This window comes from Dioscorea cayenensis, chromosome 18, assembly GCF_009730915.1.
Source record: "Dioscorea cayenensis subsp. rotundata cultivar TDr96_F1 chromosome 18, TDr96_F1_v2_PseudoChromosome.rev07_lg8_w22 25.fasta, whole genome shotgun sequence".
In the NCBI taxonomy this organism is placed as follows: domain Eukaryota; kingdom Viridiplantae; phylum Streptophyta; class Magnoliopsida; order Dioscoreales; family Dioscoreaceae; genus Dioscorea; species Dioscorea cayenensis.
The window spans coordinates 22,896,805-22,916,746 of record NC_052488.1 but is presented as its reverse complement, the minus strand read 5'-3'; the positions used below and the strand labels follow the sequence as shown (position 1 = coordinate 22,916,746).

At 33.1% G+C, this 19,942-nt stretch overlaps 1 protein-coding gene and 1 long non-coding RNA gene across 2 annotated transcripts in view; both read left to right on the top strand.

Annotated features, from left to right (window-relative positions):
- Window positions 1-1,231, top strand: part of LOC120282949 — an 8,822-nt gene extending 7,591 nt beyond the window's left edge. The window contains exon 5 of the mRNA XM_039289781.1: window positions 1,094-1,231. Within this exon, the coding sequence (XP_039145715.1) occupies window positions 1,094-1,231 (138 nt within the window). The remainder of the gene's footprint in view (window positions 1-1,093) is intronic.
- A 1,681-nt stretch (window positions 1,232-2,912) lies between these two features.
- On the top strand, window positions 2,913-10,155 carry LOC120281663. Its single transcript, XR_005542755.1, has 2 exons — window positions 2,913-4,437; window positions 9,781-10,155. It is a non-coding gene; the product is annotated as an uncharacterized LOC120281663 (long non-coding RNA).
- Window positions 10,156-19,942: the final 9,787 nt, after the last annotated feature.

Sequence of the window (19,942 nt, the reverse complement as noted above, 5' to 3'; positions counted from 1 at the left end):
TAGGAACCGACCGCCAAATCAAAAGAGTTTTGAAAAAGATTGGCGTCCACCCGAAGAGAGCGCGCCACGTGTCGTATGCATGTGAGACAACCCTCCATGCGAGGCGAAGGTGGCATGCAAGGGACACGTGGCGGGTCTTAGGGTTTGGAGCATCGCCAGCAAAGCCGTAAGCCGTCTTACGTCGGAGGCGGACGCCCGGAAATAGCGCCTCCCGGCCCACGACCCCGAGCTCGGGAGCTTTTGTTACGTGGAATCAACCAGGGACCAAAGTCTCGGTCAGGAACCTCGATAATCGGCGAAGGCGAGAACCGGTCGGCATGGTTTACCACTGGCTCCTTGCCAACCCCATCAATCGCATGTGGGAGGTGCTCACGGCCCCTTGAACCCGATGGTTCGGTGGCGAGGCGATCTTCCGACCCGGGCAGGAGGGGTATTGGAGAAAAGAACAATGGGCCTCACCATGACCGATTCTACCACACCTATAGCAAAACACGGGGCGGGTTTTTCATAGAGAATAAGCCCGAAGCCGAGATGATCCCCATAATTAACCCGGTGCCAAGTTGCGGGAGGCTGGGAGAGGTCCACCTCCACACAAACACGAGCAAACTTTGCCTGGAGCGATCAGAAGAATGGTCGTCAACTTTGAGAACCCCTACCAAAGGCGGGAGGCCACCATTTCTAAGATATCACCAGGTCAGGAGTTCCATAGGGAGATGGAAAAATCGAATCAAGCAGTGACCGTTGAGGAGCTTCTCAAAGGCGGTGGAAGGACTCTTTTCAAGGAGCCGGTTGAAGAATGCGACCCGCCACCATCGATGGGCCATCCCGGAGTAGATGGTTGACCATGTCCAGTCGATTCACATCGATAAAGTAGTAGCCATTTGGAAGATCGACAGAGCACGCCGAGTCCTCTCAGAGTATCTCGCAAGAGCAAGCTTAGTTTGGTCAAGCGGGAGAGATTTCCCCAAAAACTTAGCATATAAAGAGGATTGCATTGCATCTCTGGCGTTAGCCCAAAGATCAGAGTCAATAGTGACAGAGGATTTGGAAGAAGTCTTGAGTTTATCGTAAGTGGTCTCACTGGAGATGCGAGGAATATCCAGCAGTAGAAGGCTTAGAGTTCGAGGTTGATGACATTTGCCGTGGATACACCGGTATGGGATTCGGCGGCGGCCCGGAGGAGCGTGATGGCCCCGGAGGGGGCCATGAAAGGAGTGGCACGAGCATGTGAAGACGGCTCAGATACAGATGTCACGCTAACAACCAATGTTTCACTTACTGATTACAAATAGAAACATTATTAGAACAATGCTTCTTAGAAAATCCGTTTAGCATTTAGGGAAAAGCGCAAAACCTACGCAAATTCAATTGAAAGACCTAATAAAATTATTTGAATAAAACCGAGGTGATACTGATGAAAAGGCCGCAAGAGTTCAGTGTACAACTAAGGGAGTCATTTGGTTGTTCACGTAGTGAAATTACAATCGTAAGTGAAATTACGATGTGAGAGTGAAAACGCTGTATTTCTATTTACATCATCGCTGTTTGTTTTCAGACATGCGAAAATCTCTGCATTACTTTTAATTTTGCTTGGTTTGATGTAAGTTAGAAGATATGGTCACCATGTAGACAGTAGGGTGAGATTACCCCCAATATCTGATTATTATTAATTATTTAATGCATTTATAATTTAAACTAAAATAATTAATTTAATTTAATTTAATTTTTAAATTAATTAAATGATTTAATAAAGTATTTATTATATTTAAAAATAATAATCGAAACTCAAAATAACTAAAGCCAAATAATAATAAGAAACTTAAATAATTAAACACTAACTCTAACTAAATTAATTTAACTCTCCCATCTACTCTTAACACTAATGTAAATTAATTAATTAATTAACTTAATAATAATTTTATTAAATTAAAAATATATATAATTCTTTAGTTTTATATAAAAATATAATTAAAAATTAAATACAAATTGGTATATTTTAAATAAAAATATAAATAAGTATAAGTTTAATTATATTAACAACTGATCACATGTAAGTTTTCATTTTCTATCTTTGCATAATTCTCGAGAGTGAAGAATGGTGATTTTAGCCCAAAGTGATTTTGATGCATCTCAACTTCTGACATTTGTCATGTAAAGTTGAAATGCAAAAATATGGTCAGAATTGAAATGCACAGAAAAGTACACAAAAGCTGCAAAAGCGCTTACATATAAAAGCTGATTTCACTGAGAAACAAAACGATACTTTTTACATGTAAAACCGAGTTACATTACTAGTTTCATAGCAGTTAGTTGCGGGTAACAACATGTACCTAAAAGGATTAATAGAAGCAAAAATAATTAGACAATCTCAGAGTCCTCATTGTAGTCAAATATGGTCATTTTAGTTAGACTTGCTCATTTGATTTTATACATCCTCATGACAGTTTGTACTTAAAATTGTTGGTTAAATGTTAATTGTATGATCTCCATTGCAACATTGGTTTAACATGGAGATCCATGTAGAAAATCTCGGAGTCCTCATAGCAGTCGCATATGGTCATTTTAGTTAGAGTGGCTCATTTAATTTTACACGTAACACATCCTCATGACAGTTTCTACGTAAAGTTGGTCGTTAAATGTTAATTATATGATCTCCACTTCAACATTGGTAGAACATGGAGATCCATGTTTTATTGTTGTAATGATTTTTAATTGTTAATTGATGACTTCTTGGATATTGACATTACTTAATCTTTGTTTATTCCCTCAAGTTAATGTGTATAACCAGCCATATATAATTTGTTTTTCACTATAAGATTCAATAATTCAGTCATGGTAATTAACTTATGCTCTAATATAGATGCAGGTATGCGGAATAAATTAATTGCTTAATGGAATAAATTAACTGCTTAATGGAATAAATTAACTGCTTAATCCATTTAAACACAAGAGTTGTTATATTGGATTATTGATGGATCACCTTGTTTGTAAAATATACAAACTCCTATCCTCTAAAATGGCTGAAAGCCTGTGATAAGGATCCAACAGGCTACTTTAGCCGAAATAGATAGGTAAACTTTACCGTCTGTTGGTTTTGTTCTGTTTGACTCTTGATGCTATTGTTTCAGTTAATTCATTGTTACTAGTATTAGACCTTGTCATGGGACAATTTAAACATCTTCTGATGCAGATTAATTTTAACTGGTTTTACTTAAACGCATGATGTGCTCCCAGTTTATACTATGTTGTTTAATCAAGACTGATTTCTAAATTGTGTTATGATCTAGTTTAATCCTTAAGTTTTGAAAACGAATTATCCTATTTCCTGCTTCATGTTACATTATATGTTGAGAATTGGTTTGATATGCTAATTGAGTTACCTAAATTTTTTATTGAATTTTTTAGTCAATTTGCTTTATTGGTTTTTAAATTGTAAAGTTTTTACTCGCCATGTTAGTCAGATTTCTATGCTTTTATATCATGTTATAGTTGTACCTATGATATTCATTGACTTTTTTGTGCGCTCTTTTGGATGGTGATCTAATTGCAAGTACTTGCCTTCTTTTTTAACAATTATAACTTCTTTACTTAATGCTTTAACATTATTCCATTTTTTTCCCGACGTGAAACTCGAAAATCACTGTTGCCATTTCCTTGCAGCTGTTGTGATTAACTTTTTAAAATTTTTTTTTTTGTCTGGTTCTGGCATGAAACAGCTAAAATAATTGAAACAGCTAATAACTTTTTTTTTCACCAATTGCTAAACATCTGGAAGAACACAATTCTATTATCTACCAGTGATATGATAATTTCCACCATTAATTTAGAGTTCGATTTCCGAAATATCCATGTTTTGAAATGAAAGAATAGTTTATGCTAATGCTCATCTATGATTCTATTATTAATTCTATGACTTGGATCACATTAGACATGCTTGAATTTCTTGTTTTGAATTACACGCTACAACAATATCAAGTTCCTTCTACTATGTGTGCTTACATGTTCATGCATATTTGTTCAACTTGGTATCTGTAAAGTCTTAAATTACAATATTTTGGTTATAGTTTGTTGTGTTATGCATTTTCCTATGTAATCTTGAATCTTAGAATGCCTTGACATCCTGACAAATCATGTTCCATTAGGATCATAAACATGCTTTTTATGTGGTTGATTATAGATGGGTTATCCATTATGCATTTAGTTGGTGAAAAAAGTACGCATGCCTATGATTGAAAGCATGAAACTTGGTAATCTAAGAATACTTAAGCGCAAGATCACAGAGTACTACCGCCATTGATTTGAAGGACTATCAAGGTTGTTGGAATTGTTTTACTTTCATTTTTTTCTGATATGTTTTGATGCCTTATAGTTAATTTTGTTGTTTTATGGTCTCTCAAGGAGAGAAGGTTGGGACTCAAGCTTGTGGAACATTTTAATGTGAGTGCCTTGGTTCCCTTTTTTGTAAAGCTTATTAATGTGCTCACTTCTCACCATAACATTTTCTCTTGCATGCTCACTTATTTGACGCTTTGACTTGTTTTATTTCGTTGAATACATTAAGTATGAAGGAAGGGTATATATTGCCAGTCATTGCTGCCTTGTGCCTTTTTTGTATAAATTCCTTTTTCATTTTATAATTTCCTGTTTTATTAATTTATAAAACTATTTTTGTTGCATGGACCTTGTTGTTAATGCAGATCATGTATTTTGATAAAGAGTTCAAGTATGAGGTAGAGATGATTGGTTATATTGGCATTGGTGAACTTATGGAGAAAATATTTAGTATATGCATTAAAATTTGCCTTCTTAAGTAACTTAGTGTGTAACTTAAACTATTATCAATATGAAAATGTGGATATCTTAATACAAGCAGTTGTATTTTGGGAAATCATCTTAAAAACCGAAAAATTAGCAATAGAATTTACATTGAAAACTTAAATGAAGTCATTATTACTCTGATCCATGGGTAATCCTTTGGTAAACTGTTTTACCCAAGGATTTTTACAGTTTTACCCATGGAATCATTCGCAGGAAATTGATACTTTCTTCTAGGGAAAGTGTTTCTTTCATATTAATAACTATTTATTAGTTGTCTTATAAATATCAATTATTCATTTTTCCTTGACAAATGTCAGTACAAGTAGTGTACTAACAGTATATTACTATAAAAGGGGTTTTTAAAAAATAAAAAATCACCAATGAAAATTATAAATATCCTTGTTTCCAAATAATATTTGAAAGCTATTGTGCAATGTGGATCCTATTATTATTTGATGATCTTTTATCAAGCAATACAATTCAAGTGTCTATGATGATCTAATTTATATTTAAGATTTTTTTTTTTAAATATGGGCATATAATTAAGAGGGGATCCTTAAAATTTGTTGTAATTATAATGTATAGTTAATTATATAAATCAGAGATCATAAATGCCTTTATGATTGTTTAACCAAAAAAAAAAAAATCCCTATTCAAAAAAATTTAAAATGGCTAATCATTATTTGGCCCACTGAGCACCATGCTGCCCCTCTATATATATAATCTAACACCGTTGAAGAGAGATGGATGCAGAAGCTTAGAGAGAGAACAATGATCTCTCGCTTGAATCCTTTGTCCTCCTGTTCGCCAAGTGAGAGATAGATAGAAAGCTTAGAGAGGAGCAACAATCTTGTGTTTGAATCTTCCTTCCTCTATATATAACCTATGTCTCATTAAAAAGAGAGGTCGATGGAGAAGCTCGATGAGAGAAAGCAACGATTTTGCATTTGAGCTCTTTTTCTCTATTCGCCAAGTTAGAGGGAATGAGGAATCTCGGGGTTGCTTTCTTTTTTGTTATGCATCTTCACATTTTAAGATTATATTGGGTTTTTAAGATTATGAAAATACTATGACAATATTGAACTGCCAAGCACTTATCACTTGGTAATCTCAATTTCTTCTTAGGTGTGAAGTTATTCACACAAGTTAATGAATCTCTTCTCTCCACACAAGTACATCAAGAAAATTATTAAAAAACTTGATACTTGATATGCCTGATGCCAAACAATTGCTACATATGCTCAATTGTAACTCAAAGGTGGTACCCATGTTGAGAATGCTACTTTATAAAAGTCATTGATTGGCTCTCTTCAATATTTCTCACTCACTCATCCTAACATTACCTATTTAATCAGCTTTCTCAATAGATGCATTCTCCAACTAAGGGACACTTGGAAAGTCTTAAACAAGTCTCGTTTTATCTCAAAAGGTACTATGCATCATGGTCTCTTTCTGAAAAATATTCCATACTCACATTCTCTGGCTTCAATGATTTTGACTGGACTAGAAACTTAGATGATAGAAGCTAAACCACATGATATGCTATCTATCTTTGCAAGAACCCAATACTTCAGAAATCCTCCAAACAATGTTTAGTAGCTCTCTCATCCACTAAAGCCAAATATAGGTCTTTAGCAAATACCATTACTGAACTTGTTAGATTTGCCATGTTTTGTATGGACTACAAAAAGCTCCTACTGCAAACCAATCATCCATTCTGAAATGGGAGAGAGAATTTCAGGCTCGTGCTTATGATTCCTCTCTTCTTTCTGTAAGATAGGGTTTCGAAAAAAAGAAAGTATCCTAGCCCTATGCTTGACTTTCTCTTCTCTGTTTAGAAATGGGTTTTATGTTTATACTGGTTTAGAAACTATGCTTTCAGTTTTTTGGTGTATATTTGTTTATGGATTAGGGTTGGACCGGGTTGCAGATTGGTAATTCTCATACTGGTCCAACTTATGGTGCATTGATCGGAATTTTGGGGGTTTTGAGGGGAAAAACTAGAGTTCCGGATCATATTCTTGGATATATTGGTGAGGATGACAAAGAAGTTTCTAAGAAGTTGCTCAATGTTCTTATTCAAAAGTGTTGTCTAATTGGGCTTTGGAATGAGGCTCTAGAAAAGCTTAGAAGGCTTAAGGATGTAAGCTTAGGCATCTGGAGACCACATATAATGTTCTGATTTAGGTTTTCTTCAATGCCAGGGGATTGGTTTCAGCTCTTTTAGTTCAGAGAAATATGTCTGATTCAGGATTCTGTATAAATAAGTCCATTGTGGGTTGTCTTGCACGAGGTGACGTGCATTGTGCAAGGTGAGGAGGTGGGTGGAAGCTCTTAAGATCATTGATAAGGAGAATTTTACTCTAGACATTATTTTGGGTATGCATATGATCATTGGATCACTGGATGCTTCTCTTTTTGAAGAAGCAATGTCTTTTCTTCATAGGAGTCGATCAAATTCTTGTGCTTAGAATGTTGTGACATATAGGGACATTGCTTTCAGGGCTGTTGAGAGAAAAAAAACAATTTGATTGGTGCAAAAGAATCATCAACATGATGATGAAAGAGGGTTGCAATACAAATCCTCTAGTTTAATTCCCTTGTTATTGCATATTTCCACTATGGTGATTACGCTTATGCATATAGTTGTTCAAGAGGATGTCTGCCTGTGGTTGACAACCAGGCTATGTAACTCATAATATATTGATCGGAGGGATTTGTCGGAATGAAGGGCATGGGTTTGTTTTGTGGTCTATTTTTTTAGTTCTTGAAATCTATCTGGCTATTATGGATCTAGATTTTGTTTATTAGTGAGGGATCAAGGGAAGCAAATTTCTTGGAGGGTGGTGGGTGTGAAGGAGTGAAGGGATTCATTCAAGAGGCCGAGAGAAAACTTTTCTTTGAGTTTTATCTTGATAAGGTTTAGGGTTTAAGAATGGTGCATTTCTTGGTTTATGCTGATTCTTGTTTTGGATTTCACTTGCAGTATGCTAAGCCCAACTCCCATATTAGACATACAGGGGTGCATGGGAGTTAGCCATGGAGGTATGGTTAATGACATATTGCTTGATTTATGAGGATCGAAATTGAATATTGTTTTTTTGTTTATAGTGCAGCTAAAGAAGGGATTGATGTGGATGTAGTGTTTAGTGCCGAAATAATCAAGGTTGATGCAGATTTGGCTGCTGTTGTTTTAGATTCGTCTTTATAGTGTTTGTTTTTTAAAATCTTTATTCATATAATTCATTGTGCATGCAAATAATGCTCCAACATTATTGGAAATTGTATTTCCATCTTCATTGTCATTGTTAAAATTATGTATCATTGTTGACTAAGGCTCTGTTATAGTGGGTTTTAGTTGTCTTGCTATGAGATGGTTCATGAATCATGAGTAATTAAATGTGCAAAACTTTGTGATATCTTGAATTAAATAATAAATCTGTTATTGCTGCATTTCCCTTCCCTAAGATGATATAGTAACTTGCCTCCTTAACATCACATTAAGTAATTCAGCATGCACGACTTTCGTGTTAATTCCAGCATATCTTGAATTACACAGCTATTTTTGGTAATCTTAAGTTAACATGTGACACGTCCGAATATGCGTGTATGTACCGCAAGTGCACGGGTGTCGAAGTAATAATTACCCCAGTGAGTGGGTAGTCGAATCCACAGAGAACGGAAGTATTAGTATTAACCAATTCTTAGTTATCTAGTCGAAATCAATGGATATGATGAAATGAACTAATTGCAAGAGAATTAAAAAAGGGAAATGCAAGCGAGCGAGCAAGAAAACGAGTAAAGGAGATCTCAATCAATAAAGATGAGGTATCCGGGCAATGCTCCCCCTAGGATCTAACATGAAGCTCACGATTCACTAAATGCTTCTAAACCGAGTCTAATGAGTCGAGGTAATCCAAGAACAACAGGTTCTTGCCTCCAAGCCACCGGTACTAGTCCCCTACAAGGTCCCGGCGGAGAAATCACTCAATCTCAACACCTCACACCCCATATGACCGCAATACGCTCTAGGGACACCTAAGAGTGAAACCGATTCCTAATGATAGATCCAACCCTAATTCCCGGCGAAGGATCTCTAACCCCCTACAAGGTAATTTGCTACAGTACTGCTACAGTAAAATTGCTATATTAAAATTGCTACAGTACTTTTCACAGAACGCGATCCAAATACTCTTCTCTTGAGGCCACATGTCCCGGGCACTGCGTCCCATGTGGTAGGCTATAAAACTTTTCTTCATCGACGTATCTTTGAGAGGTCTTGCAATCTTCACAAAGAGAAGGAACATGAAGTTGTGGATCGCCTTTTGTGCCGCTTCCAACTAGTGATTTGACTTCAATCTTCTTGGAAGTTGGCACACATCTCTACGCTTTATGAACTCCTCTCGTATTTTTGGTCCTTGAATTGAACAAGAACTCCCAACATTGTGTCTTTTATAGCCTATCTTTGTTTCCTTTTTACTCTTCAAGGCATTCACAACCTATATGCATAAAAGAACACCAAATACACAATATGAGACATAAACCACAGTAAAAATGATGCTCAATGCATGTAAAACATATATAAAAATATGTCTACTCAAGCACTTATCAACATGCAACAACTATACTAGATGATTTTAGCCTAACATCCATCTATTGAATGTTATGTTGCTTTTATGAGAGGTAAAGCTTTACAAATTTTGATAATGGAACAACTATTATACTCCTATAATTGTTCAATGCCTTGAATGAGCAAAGTAAACTGTAATGTTTAGGGTTCAAACTTTGTCTTGTGATGAGCCTCATTTCTGGTCAAACTGTAGATCTTTGCCCATCCTATTTTTCATGGTTATGTGCATTACTGGTTCATGTAGCATTCCCCAATTTGTTGCATTATCAATGTATGATGTATCTGGCCTATATTTGGAGTTTCTTCTCAGGTATTTATCTTGGTTTTGTTAGATAAACATTGAAGAATGAAGGAAATAATATCAAGCAGGAGTTTCCATAGGTGTATCATTTGTATATATAAGGGTATATTCTTTTCCCACCATGTTTGTTTTTGTAATTTGAGTTTGGATATTTCCTTTTACCTTTATTGGAAATGTATTTTATAGTGTAGCTCACTTAAAAAGTGGCTGAGAGAGGTTGTTGGAAGCATCCAAATCTCTTTTCTTGCAAGTTGGCTCATAGATTCTGGTTGAAAATAAAGAAAAACTGAAAGTGGATAGGAATGTAAGTTATATGTAAGCCTCAATATCATCAACAAATACTCCAAAAGTTGCCAATGCTAGTTCGTACTTAATTCTATGGTATGCCATCAACCTTTTTTCTTCATATTCTTCGTGTTTTTGCATTGTATTTGTTCCCGTGTATGTTATTTTTTCTCCTACTTTTGCTTCTACTACTCTTGCTCTTACCTCTCAACCATTTTGTTAACTTCCTTTTCTTTTAAATATATATTTATTTATTTGTCTTTGTAAGGATTAGTTCATTTGTAACATTGTTTTTACAATGTATGCTTCTATAATTATTGTGACTTTTCCCTTTGAACAACTCTTAATATTCTATTTAGCATTTTGAACAATTTGCACTAGATAAGGTAGTAATTTTTAGTTAGACCCAATGTGGTGTCTTGTAGTCTTATCTCAAGCATCTAAAACTTGAAATGCATTGTTTGGTTCAAGTTGTGGACATTATGCATGCTTGCCCATGCTAACCTTAAATATTGATCCGGTTTTAGTTGACAATATACTACATTAAATATTTTTTAAAAAATAATATTTTGGTTGGTTAGTGTAAGATTAGAAGCATAAAAAACTCCATAAATATTACTCTCATTCCTATTCACAATCTAAATGGGTTTAGCCTCTTGGCATGCTCAATGTTATATCAAATATATGAGCGCAATATTTATGGGTTTTTGATGTAATAGTTGATGCATGTCTTATTCCTCAAAAGTTATTATTATTCTACACACCTTATTGAAAGTTCAAAAAAGGTCTATCCTTTATTGATCACTAGGATTATTTTAGATAATATTGAATCTTTGATGTGTTTTTTTATTTGTCAATTTATTATACTTCTCACTGGTGGTTACTCCTCATAGTTGTATGATGTAGATGTTGAACTGATTCAAAAAATTCTTTCCTATGTTGATCCCTTGGTTTGTTGTATATAATATTGTATATTTGACATAATGTTTTTGCGTGAGTATTATAGTGTTGTTGGGTTGTTAGTAGTGTTTGTAAGGACATTTCACATAATTGTGGAACAATATTGTGAAGAACATTTTTGTACTTTCATCAAGTTATGACGAATAGTGCTAATGTTCGCTTGTCCTGATTGTTTGCTACCTAAGGAAATCAAGAAAGTATAGAAAAAAAAAAAGAATATTCCTCTTAGGGCTTGACCCATGAGTCAATCTATTTAAGTTGTTTGATGATTTATGACTAAGCTTTATTGATGAGGCTAATGCGAACCTCAACATGAACCAAAGTATTAGAATGACATCTTGAATATGTTTGTCATATTTGTGTGCATATGATATAAAGGTTGTTCTTTAAAATTAAATTTTTGGAATTTTATAGCTTAAATTTCCTTATATTTCTAGCACGACATTTAATTTATTCCTCATCCACACATGTTGGTGATGAGTGGTGTATGTATCCTAGTTATTTACAATTATGCTCATGGCATCATGAATTATCTTGAAAATATCACATGTTCTCTGTCGTCTATGCTAATATTTTATAATTGATATTTATGTGGCACAATTTTGTCTACTGCATAATGCATAATTACTTTCTGATCCGCAATTCTTGCAATCTTGAAATTTATATAACAATGACCTTCTTAATGAAATATTAAGAAATATGTATTTTGTTTGAATAATGTAGACCAATTTTCAAGGCACATTTTGTTTTTGGTTAATATAAATTTCGCATGCATTTTAAGTCCTAAACCCCTCAATTGTTTTATTTATCACACATTATTAGCAATCTCATCATGCAGCTTTTCTTCAGTCACAAGCTGATGATTATTAGTCACAAATTCAATCAAACCCATTGGTATCTATTTTTTTTATTTTTTACATTGCAAAGGGAGCTAATGGTATTGGCAAAAATAGTGGCTTAATATGTACTTGTCCTTCCACTTTTTTGCTTTATAATTTTATTTTTAATGTGGTTCACTTGGTGGCTACATCATCCGCTTAGGCATTTTTCATAATTTTGTTGCTATTATTTGTGAGGTTCTGTTTAGTTTTAATGTATCATTGCTTCTAAGTTATGTGAAACTTGTTTTTTGGATTCATGCTTTTCTTCTTGTTCCAACATAATGATATTCTTTGTCTTCCATGTGAAGTTATGTGCACTTGAGACTTGAGTTTGATATTCACCATCCTCTATGCTATTGGTTATTAGCAGCACTAGAAATTTACTAGCCTTATTTGTGGGATATGCTTATAATTAAATATATGAAATAATGTTTGAGTTCAAGGTGTAGATTAAATATTTCTTCTTTATGTTATGATTGTCTACTAAATGTGTAGGATTTAAAAATATTCGTCTATGGTCATGCTTATGTTTTTCATTGAAGTGTCTTTTGATGGAAATGTAGGTTAACGGCTAGGGTGACCCACACAAATGTAGGAGTTGACCATAGTCTCAACCTTGATCTAGGGCTTTTTCAATTTCATATGACATTGCATCAAACCTACCCAAAGTGCAGAAGTTCACTTAATATGAGCTCAATTAGTTTTAAAAGAGTTCAATTATGCTAACATGGGTTTTTTTTTAAAGAACTGTTTGTGGGTTTTATTTATGACCATAAACTAGTTAGTTGTGACATTATTCGGCCACATGGTTTTGCCATTTTTTTTTTAATGAACTTTATCAGTGTTGAGATTTGGTTTGAACTTAGATGGGTGCCACTTGCTCAACCTAAATTTACATGCTATTATCAGTGTGTTCTGTCTAATGTGTATGTGTGGTTGATCATGCTTTATACACTTGTATGAAAATAGTCATTGGTTATTTCACAACTTGTAGTTGTGGTACATAATCTGAAGAACTTGATTATTTACCCATTACTTTTTATCATATGAGAGAGTATTATTATCTCTCTGAATATAAGGTTTATTAAGTTAAGCATTAATAGGAAATATTAATTTCTTGGTTTAATGAAGTATTTCATGTTTTTGCTATTGTTTAATGTTTTACTTTTTCTTTCATGTGTTATTTTGTGAAAGAAATATAATGAGGAGATAATTATAAGAAATTGGGTGCAGTCTATTGTCTAAGACTTGACTACTGATATAGATGATTTGTATTCACTTATTATTCATGTTTATTATTAATAGTAGCTTGATGATATCTTTCCATCAACTTTGTTCATCACATAGGGAAAGGGCTCAATGAAACTGCACCTCACATAAGGGCCGTATTTCATGGTCTTAAGTTTTTCTTGCATAGACCTTAAATGAATTCCTTTCATCTTTTATAACCACCAACTTGAAATTTAAACTTTTTCTAGTCTCCAAGCGGTTATCAGAAATCTATATAAGAAAATATGCTTGGAACTTGTGGCAAAGATAAAACTTCAGGGATGAATTTCTCGTTCCTACAAGTAGCTGTGATTGTTTAAAAATATTGCCAAATGCTTGAACTTCTTATTTGCTAATCTAGTTAAATACTTTGTACTTTCCATCTGTGGCCTTAATTGTGTTATGTTTAAATGGTTTTTCTTCAAGGTATGCTTTGTTTTGCTTATGTTTTGCACTATATTATTTAGTTTTGTAACGTATATCTTTCTTCAAGATTTAGAACATGTTTGCACAATTGCTTTGTTGATAATTGTCACCTAAACCAACATATTCAATATTAATATATTTGTTCTAGATATTCTTATTTTCTGGTGTGATGTGATTCCGGGTCTCATTGGATTCCAATTTATGTGAACTTTGAACAAAACATATTTGTGATATTACTTTGATTTCTTAAAACCTTATTGAATATTGAATATAAACCATCAATATTTCTTGTGCACCATGAGTCTTAGTTGGTATTTGGGCTAAGTGGTGTTTTATGGAATTTTAATGTTTCTTTAGTTTTCTTCATTTGTGTTTTGAGTTATGAAATTTAGCTAAACAAAGGCTGTTAATTTTCTTTTAAGTCAATTTTTTTGTGATGGATCAAATTAGACAGCTTCTAGTGCATATAGTTTTTGCAATACAATGTAATTTTTCTTTGTTATGTTTCTTATCTTTTTATCACACCGAGCTTTGATTTTCATCAAATGCTTGGGCTTTAGGATGTCGATGGATGATTTGTTTTGATGGTTATTTCCATCTTCTTTTTGAAAGATAAGAATTTTGATATATAATGGTTTTGGTATTTTAGTTCTTTCATAGCTTAAGTTTTACTTGCCAATGAGTTTGATATCTAATATTTTCATTGTTCATCAGCCCTACTAGGAGATTTGATTCCATCTTTGATTTATCTATATCATTGAAGCTTCACCAAAAATTCAATTTTTTTTTTTATGAATTTTAAGTTAATTTGCTTATTTTCCATTAAATTTCTTGTCTCCTTGCAAAGATTGAAATGTTTTTGTCATATTATCAGCAGCTTAATAGCTGTCTTTTAAATATTAAATGTTTTTAATACAAGTACATTATAGAACTATGAAAGAGATTTAATGAAAAGATCTCCGATGAAAAGTAGAAGGATCCCTCTTTTGTAACATTATCTGGAACTATTAGTGTAAATTAGATTGTGTTATTTAATAATTCTTAATAGGCTATATAACTCAAGTGTTTGTAATGGTCTAATTTCCATCAAATTTCTCGTCTCCTCACAAAAAATGAAGTGTTTCTATCATATTAACAACGACTTAATAGTTGTCTTGAAAAATTTAAACATCTTTAACTCTCCAAGTAGTTTACTAACATTATGTACTGTGAAATAGATTTTTAAAATCAAAAGATCTCTAATGAAATTAGAAGGATCCCTCTTTCCTAGCAATATCTGAAATCATGAGAGTAATTTTGATCCTGTTATTTAATGATTCTCAATAGGCTACATAAACAAGTGTCTAAAAAAATCCCAACTTAAATTAAAATCCCTAATCATAATTTGGTTGCTGCCCTCTTATGTGTGACCTGCCTCCTCTTCAAAAGAGTGACGGATGCAAAAAGCTCAGATGGACGGATAGAAAAATCTCAGAGAGGAGCAACCATTTTAGTTTTGCCTTTGAATCCTCTCTCCTCTATTCACTGAGTGGTGTGAGAAATCTCAAGGTTGCCATTGATTTCTCTTTTCTCACCAAGTTGGAGTGCATTTTCAAATTTGAAGGTTATACTAGTGGGGTTTTAGTTTTATGTGTGTGCGAGTGAGGATTTCAGGTAGACGCTTGATAATCCCTTCCTTCATTTTGTAAGATGGGGTGTCAGAGCGCTTGATTTCCTCTTTTTTCAGAAATTGGGTTTTTAAGTTTATGTTGGTTTAAAGACTAGGATTTTGATTTTTGGTTTTTAGTTTTCTACGGTTTAGGGAATAGGGTTTTAGCCTTGGGTCTTAAGGCTATACTGGTTTAGGAAGATTTTGTGGATTTACTGGTTTAAATATTAGAATTTGGTTATGATAAATGACAACAAATACTGAATTTTTTTCAAGAATAGTTTGTTTGATGTGCATGTGCATGCACGTAAGGTAACTATTTTCTCTCTTCATGAATACTTACTTAAGAAGTCCTATTAAAATATGTATTTGAAGCTTAATTTTTTTTTCTTTGGAATATCTAGATGGATGTAGGTTTCTTATCTTTCTTACAGAATTAAACTTGCCTTTCCTATATTATTTGTTTAACATTGAGTAGCTGTTTCTAGGCATAAGCAAATGAGCCAAGGTAATGTGAAAATTTCTTGGTTTACATGAGTTGTATATATACACTATTTTTAATGTTATTTCCAAGACTATTTTGCAGCTGCATATTTTGTTGACAGATCTTCTTTACTATATTTTGTTGCATATTTCAGTTGGCTTTGTTAGAAAAGAATTTAAGATATTGCATAACTTCGTCATTGCAATAACATCTCTTTTGAAATTCATCTTCACTCATGTGTGCTATATACTTCTTTGTTTACTTTCTTCATGTTACTTACGGTGTTTCATTTTTTATTGCAATAGTTAGAACAATGCTTTCAGCATTTTGTGCATACTTGTTCACATTAAAAATATGCACTATAAAGTTATTCTAGAGAAAATTCCATTTTATGTTTTCCATGATCGCATTGTTTTACTCCTATATTATGCAAATAAATTAACAAAGCCATTGGCTTTTAATAATCAGTATCCTCTTTCTCATAAACATTTTACTACCATTTTTGTTTTTATTAATTAACACGTTTAGGTGAACTTTTTTTAAGACTTTTTTGGATAATTTAATAATTATTATCCCTTCAATTAGTATCTCATTCTTCACTTGGTTTATCTCTTCAATTAGCATCTTGTTCTTCAATTGATTTAGCTAAACCTTCGTTAGTAATTCTCTAGAACAAATCCATTCCATGTTTTCATTTATCAATGCATCATTTTGCATCTATTTCATTTGCCCGTTTTCTTTGGCTACATGCCATTCATACCATTTTACTTTTATTTCTGTTTTAAATAAGTTCTTTACATATCCTAGTTTATTAATTAGTATTTCTTTCTTTTTAGCATGTCATTGGTTAGGGGGTTGCATTGGCTTTGTTGTTTGGTGAACTGAACCAGGCCGAATGAACTTTTTTAAAACCTCAGTGTAGTTATTTTCTTAAATAAATGGTTTTATCAATTTTTTTTTATTTTTGATAATCTACTATATTGGGTTTTTTTTTTTTTTTAACTTCATAATTTTGTTAACCAAAAACTAACTTTTCTATAATGTTATTATATATAAGAGATTACATTTGCTAAAAAATGAATAGGGTTCTTATTTTAGGCATGACTATTAGCTTAATTTTTGTTTTAAATAGTCATTTTTGTTTTTGTATTCCAATATTAGAACTATCAGATCTTGCCCAAACTCATGGTGCTTGCTAATAAGGATAAAGGATTTAATTATCTAAAATTTGTGCATACAATGGGTGTGGATATATGTGGATAAATGAGTAATATATGTTGTGTTGTCCCCTGTTTTTTCACGTATCAAACACACCCCAAGATTTTTAAGTTGTGTTCATTAACTTCTAATATCTTGGTCTTCCAACTAATATTTACTTTTTTTAATTCTTGAATTTGATTTAAGCAATTTAAGTTTCATGGAAGAAAACAGCCATCTGGTATAACCAATTATTTCCTTTAATATTTTGTTGAATATAATGAAATGTTTGTTTCTGAAATTATTCGCAGGCATGCATGTTTTGGCTAGATACTTTCTAGTTATTATCTTTTGTTTATGAACATGTTTATTATAATAAAAATTCCTTTTCAGGTGTGCTTAAAGCGGTTGTCAAAAAGGCCACTTATAAGTTTGGAAAAAGTAAAGTTGAATAAGCAAGTAGACCGATTGCTTAACAAGATATTTTGGCTAAGGATCAGTAATATAAAGTGATTAAACCGTTCTCTGAAAGTGTGTGTATTACGGTATATCTAAGGGTGTTAAAAAACGAAACCATAAAAAAATTTTGAAAATTTGGTTTACTAGACAAGCTGATTTGGTTTTAGTTGGTTTTGACTTTTTTAGTTCTACAGATTCATGTCCGTGTAAAAATCTAAAGATTGATTCTCCAACTATTGACCTCATCCTCCTTTTGTCTCCTGAATGTTGGCCTTGGCTAAGTTGCACATACTCCAACCTCACCCAACATGCTTCTGATAAGATGTGTTATACGAAGGCTCTCCGCTTCTCCATTGTCGACCTTAAGCTGGACGAGGTCTTCTACTCCTCCATCGGTTCAATCTCTCTCCCTCCAACCCTTTGGCAGCAAGTGTAAGAAAGATCCTAATGTTCCTCAAGCAGATTGGAAGCACCCTAAAAGTATATAAATCAGGATGCCATTGTGCCAATCTTAATTAGTTGTTTTTTCTTTCTCTTTCTTTTGGCAAGTGTTCTGTCCTGTGTCCTTTTCTTCAAATTACAATAGCTTTCCCTTCTTTCTTTGCATAATTTTTTAGTTTTTAATGCTTGGTAGCAAAAAATAATATGTTAGATTAGTGCTTATTGTTGTGGTTAACTTGATTTGATTTGGTTATTGGATGATTCATATGTAAAATTTCAATAGCCTAGTATGGGAAAACTGGTATGTAGCTAGGATGGCTAGAGATTATTTGTCACCTGAGGCCTCTGAGGAGCATTTTAGTGACACAGAACAGAGGCCGTAAAGCTGACCTCATGGGCTGCCAAGTTATGTTTTATTCTTTTTCTTCTTATGCCGCTGAGTCCTAAGGCATAGTGTCATTAGAACTCTGTGGGTAAGACATCAAAAGTAGGTGGTTTTGTTTTGACGCATTATGGATAGCTATTAGGGGTATGGGCCCCTGATCGTGTAAAGATTTTCTCCTGATGTGGGCTATGGATTAAATTACACTTAAGCCCAGAGGTGGCCCAGTGCATCCTGATCCTGAACCGAATCCAACCCTGAATTGAATTGGCTTGTGCTAGTTTTTGAGTTTACGGTCCAACCCAACCAATTTCAGTTTGTGAAAGTAGAGGATGTCACGCTGGTTTTTCTTTAATTTAATTTATGTAATACAGTATGTATGATTCTATTTTTTGTGCTTAAATGCAAATTATGTAGGATAGCATAGTGTATTGGTTCTTTTGTGGATGAGTTAGGGGTATTGATTTGTACAAGATTGACATTACTTGGATTTGTGTTGACTAATATAAAGAACCTATCCCCCGAAGGTGTCATCGGTTATGAATTGTTTTGATTTTGATTTTGATTTTCAATTTTATTTTCAAGTTTTTAATGCAAAATAAGTGTCTAACATGCATTAGCTGATGTGTTTATTTGTGCCTTAAGTAGCAATGTATTGGTTCTTTTGTGGATGAGTTAGGGGTATTGACCCGTACAAGATTAACATTATTTGGATTTGTGTTGACTAGTATAAAGAACCTATCTCCCAAAGGTGTCATCGGTTATGAATTGTTTTGATTTTGATTTTCAATTTTATTTTCAAGTTTTTAATTCAAAATAAGTGTTTAACATGCATTAGCTGATGTGTTTATTTGTGCCTTAAGTAGTAACTTTTAGAATGTATTTACCTTTTTTTTCACTATTTCATCATTTTTGTTGATGATGGTGAATTCTTGATATTATTCACTTTTGTAATTATGTATCTGTCACCTAAGCCATTTTGTTATTTCAAGCTTTTACGCTTTATTTATTTATTTTTCATGTGTTATTAGTTATTTAGATAAAATCTAACCTTTTTTTATTATCAATATTTAGTGCATAGATTGATATTTTGCCATTTTTTTTTTATCAATACTTGTTCTTGCATCTCTATAAATTCCCTTACATGGTTCTAGAACGGTCAAATCTTGCCCATGCTCATTTACCCTTGGGTATCATACATAAAGATAGTGGAATTAATTCTCCATATTTCATTCAGTAAAATGGATGTATCCGTGGATGAACGAGAACTCGTCGGTGCAATCGTAGAAGGATTGGCTTAATCAAACTTGAGCTGGTCTCAAAATTGAGTTGCTTGAGCTCTACTTGGGTTCAAACTTAATTCGAAAAACCTCATTTCAGTTTTAATTTACCATTTTGGATTTAGTTTTAATTAAAGTGATTTTGACCTTAAGCGCAATTTGAAAATTTAAAATTTTTAGCGAAGTTCAAGCTTTTATTAAACTGAGGTCAAGTTTGTGATAGCCCTATTCATTAATTATGTACAGTAAAATCTTAATAAATGAATATTTAATAAATTAATAATTATGATTAAATAATATTTTTTTCCAAATCCCAACTCAGATTGTTGATCCTCTGGCACCTCTCCTCTCTCAGAATGGATGAGGTGTTTTAGTTGTTTTTCTCTAATGTTTTTTTTAGTTGTTCAACCTTCACTTCTGGTGATTGGTTTTTTTTTCTCTTTTGTATTTTGTTTTTCAGTAATGAATATGTAGAATTATA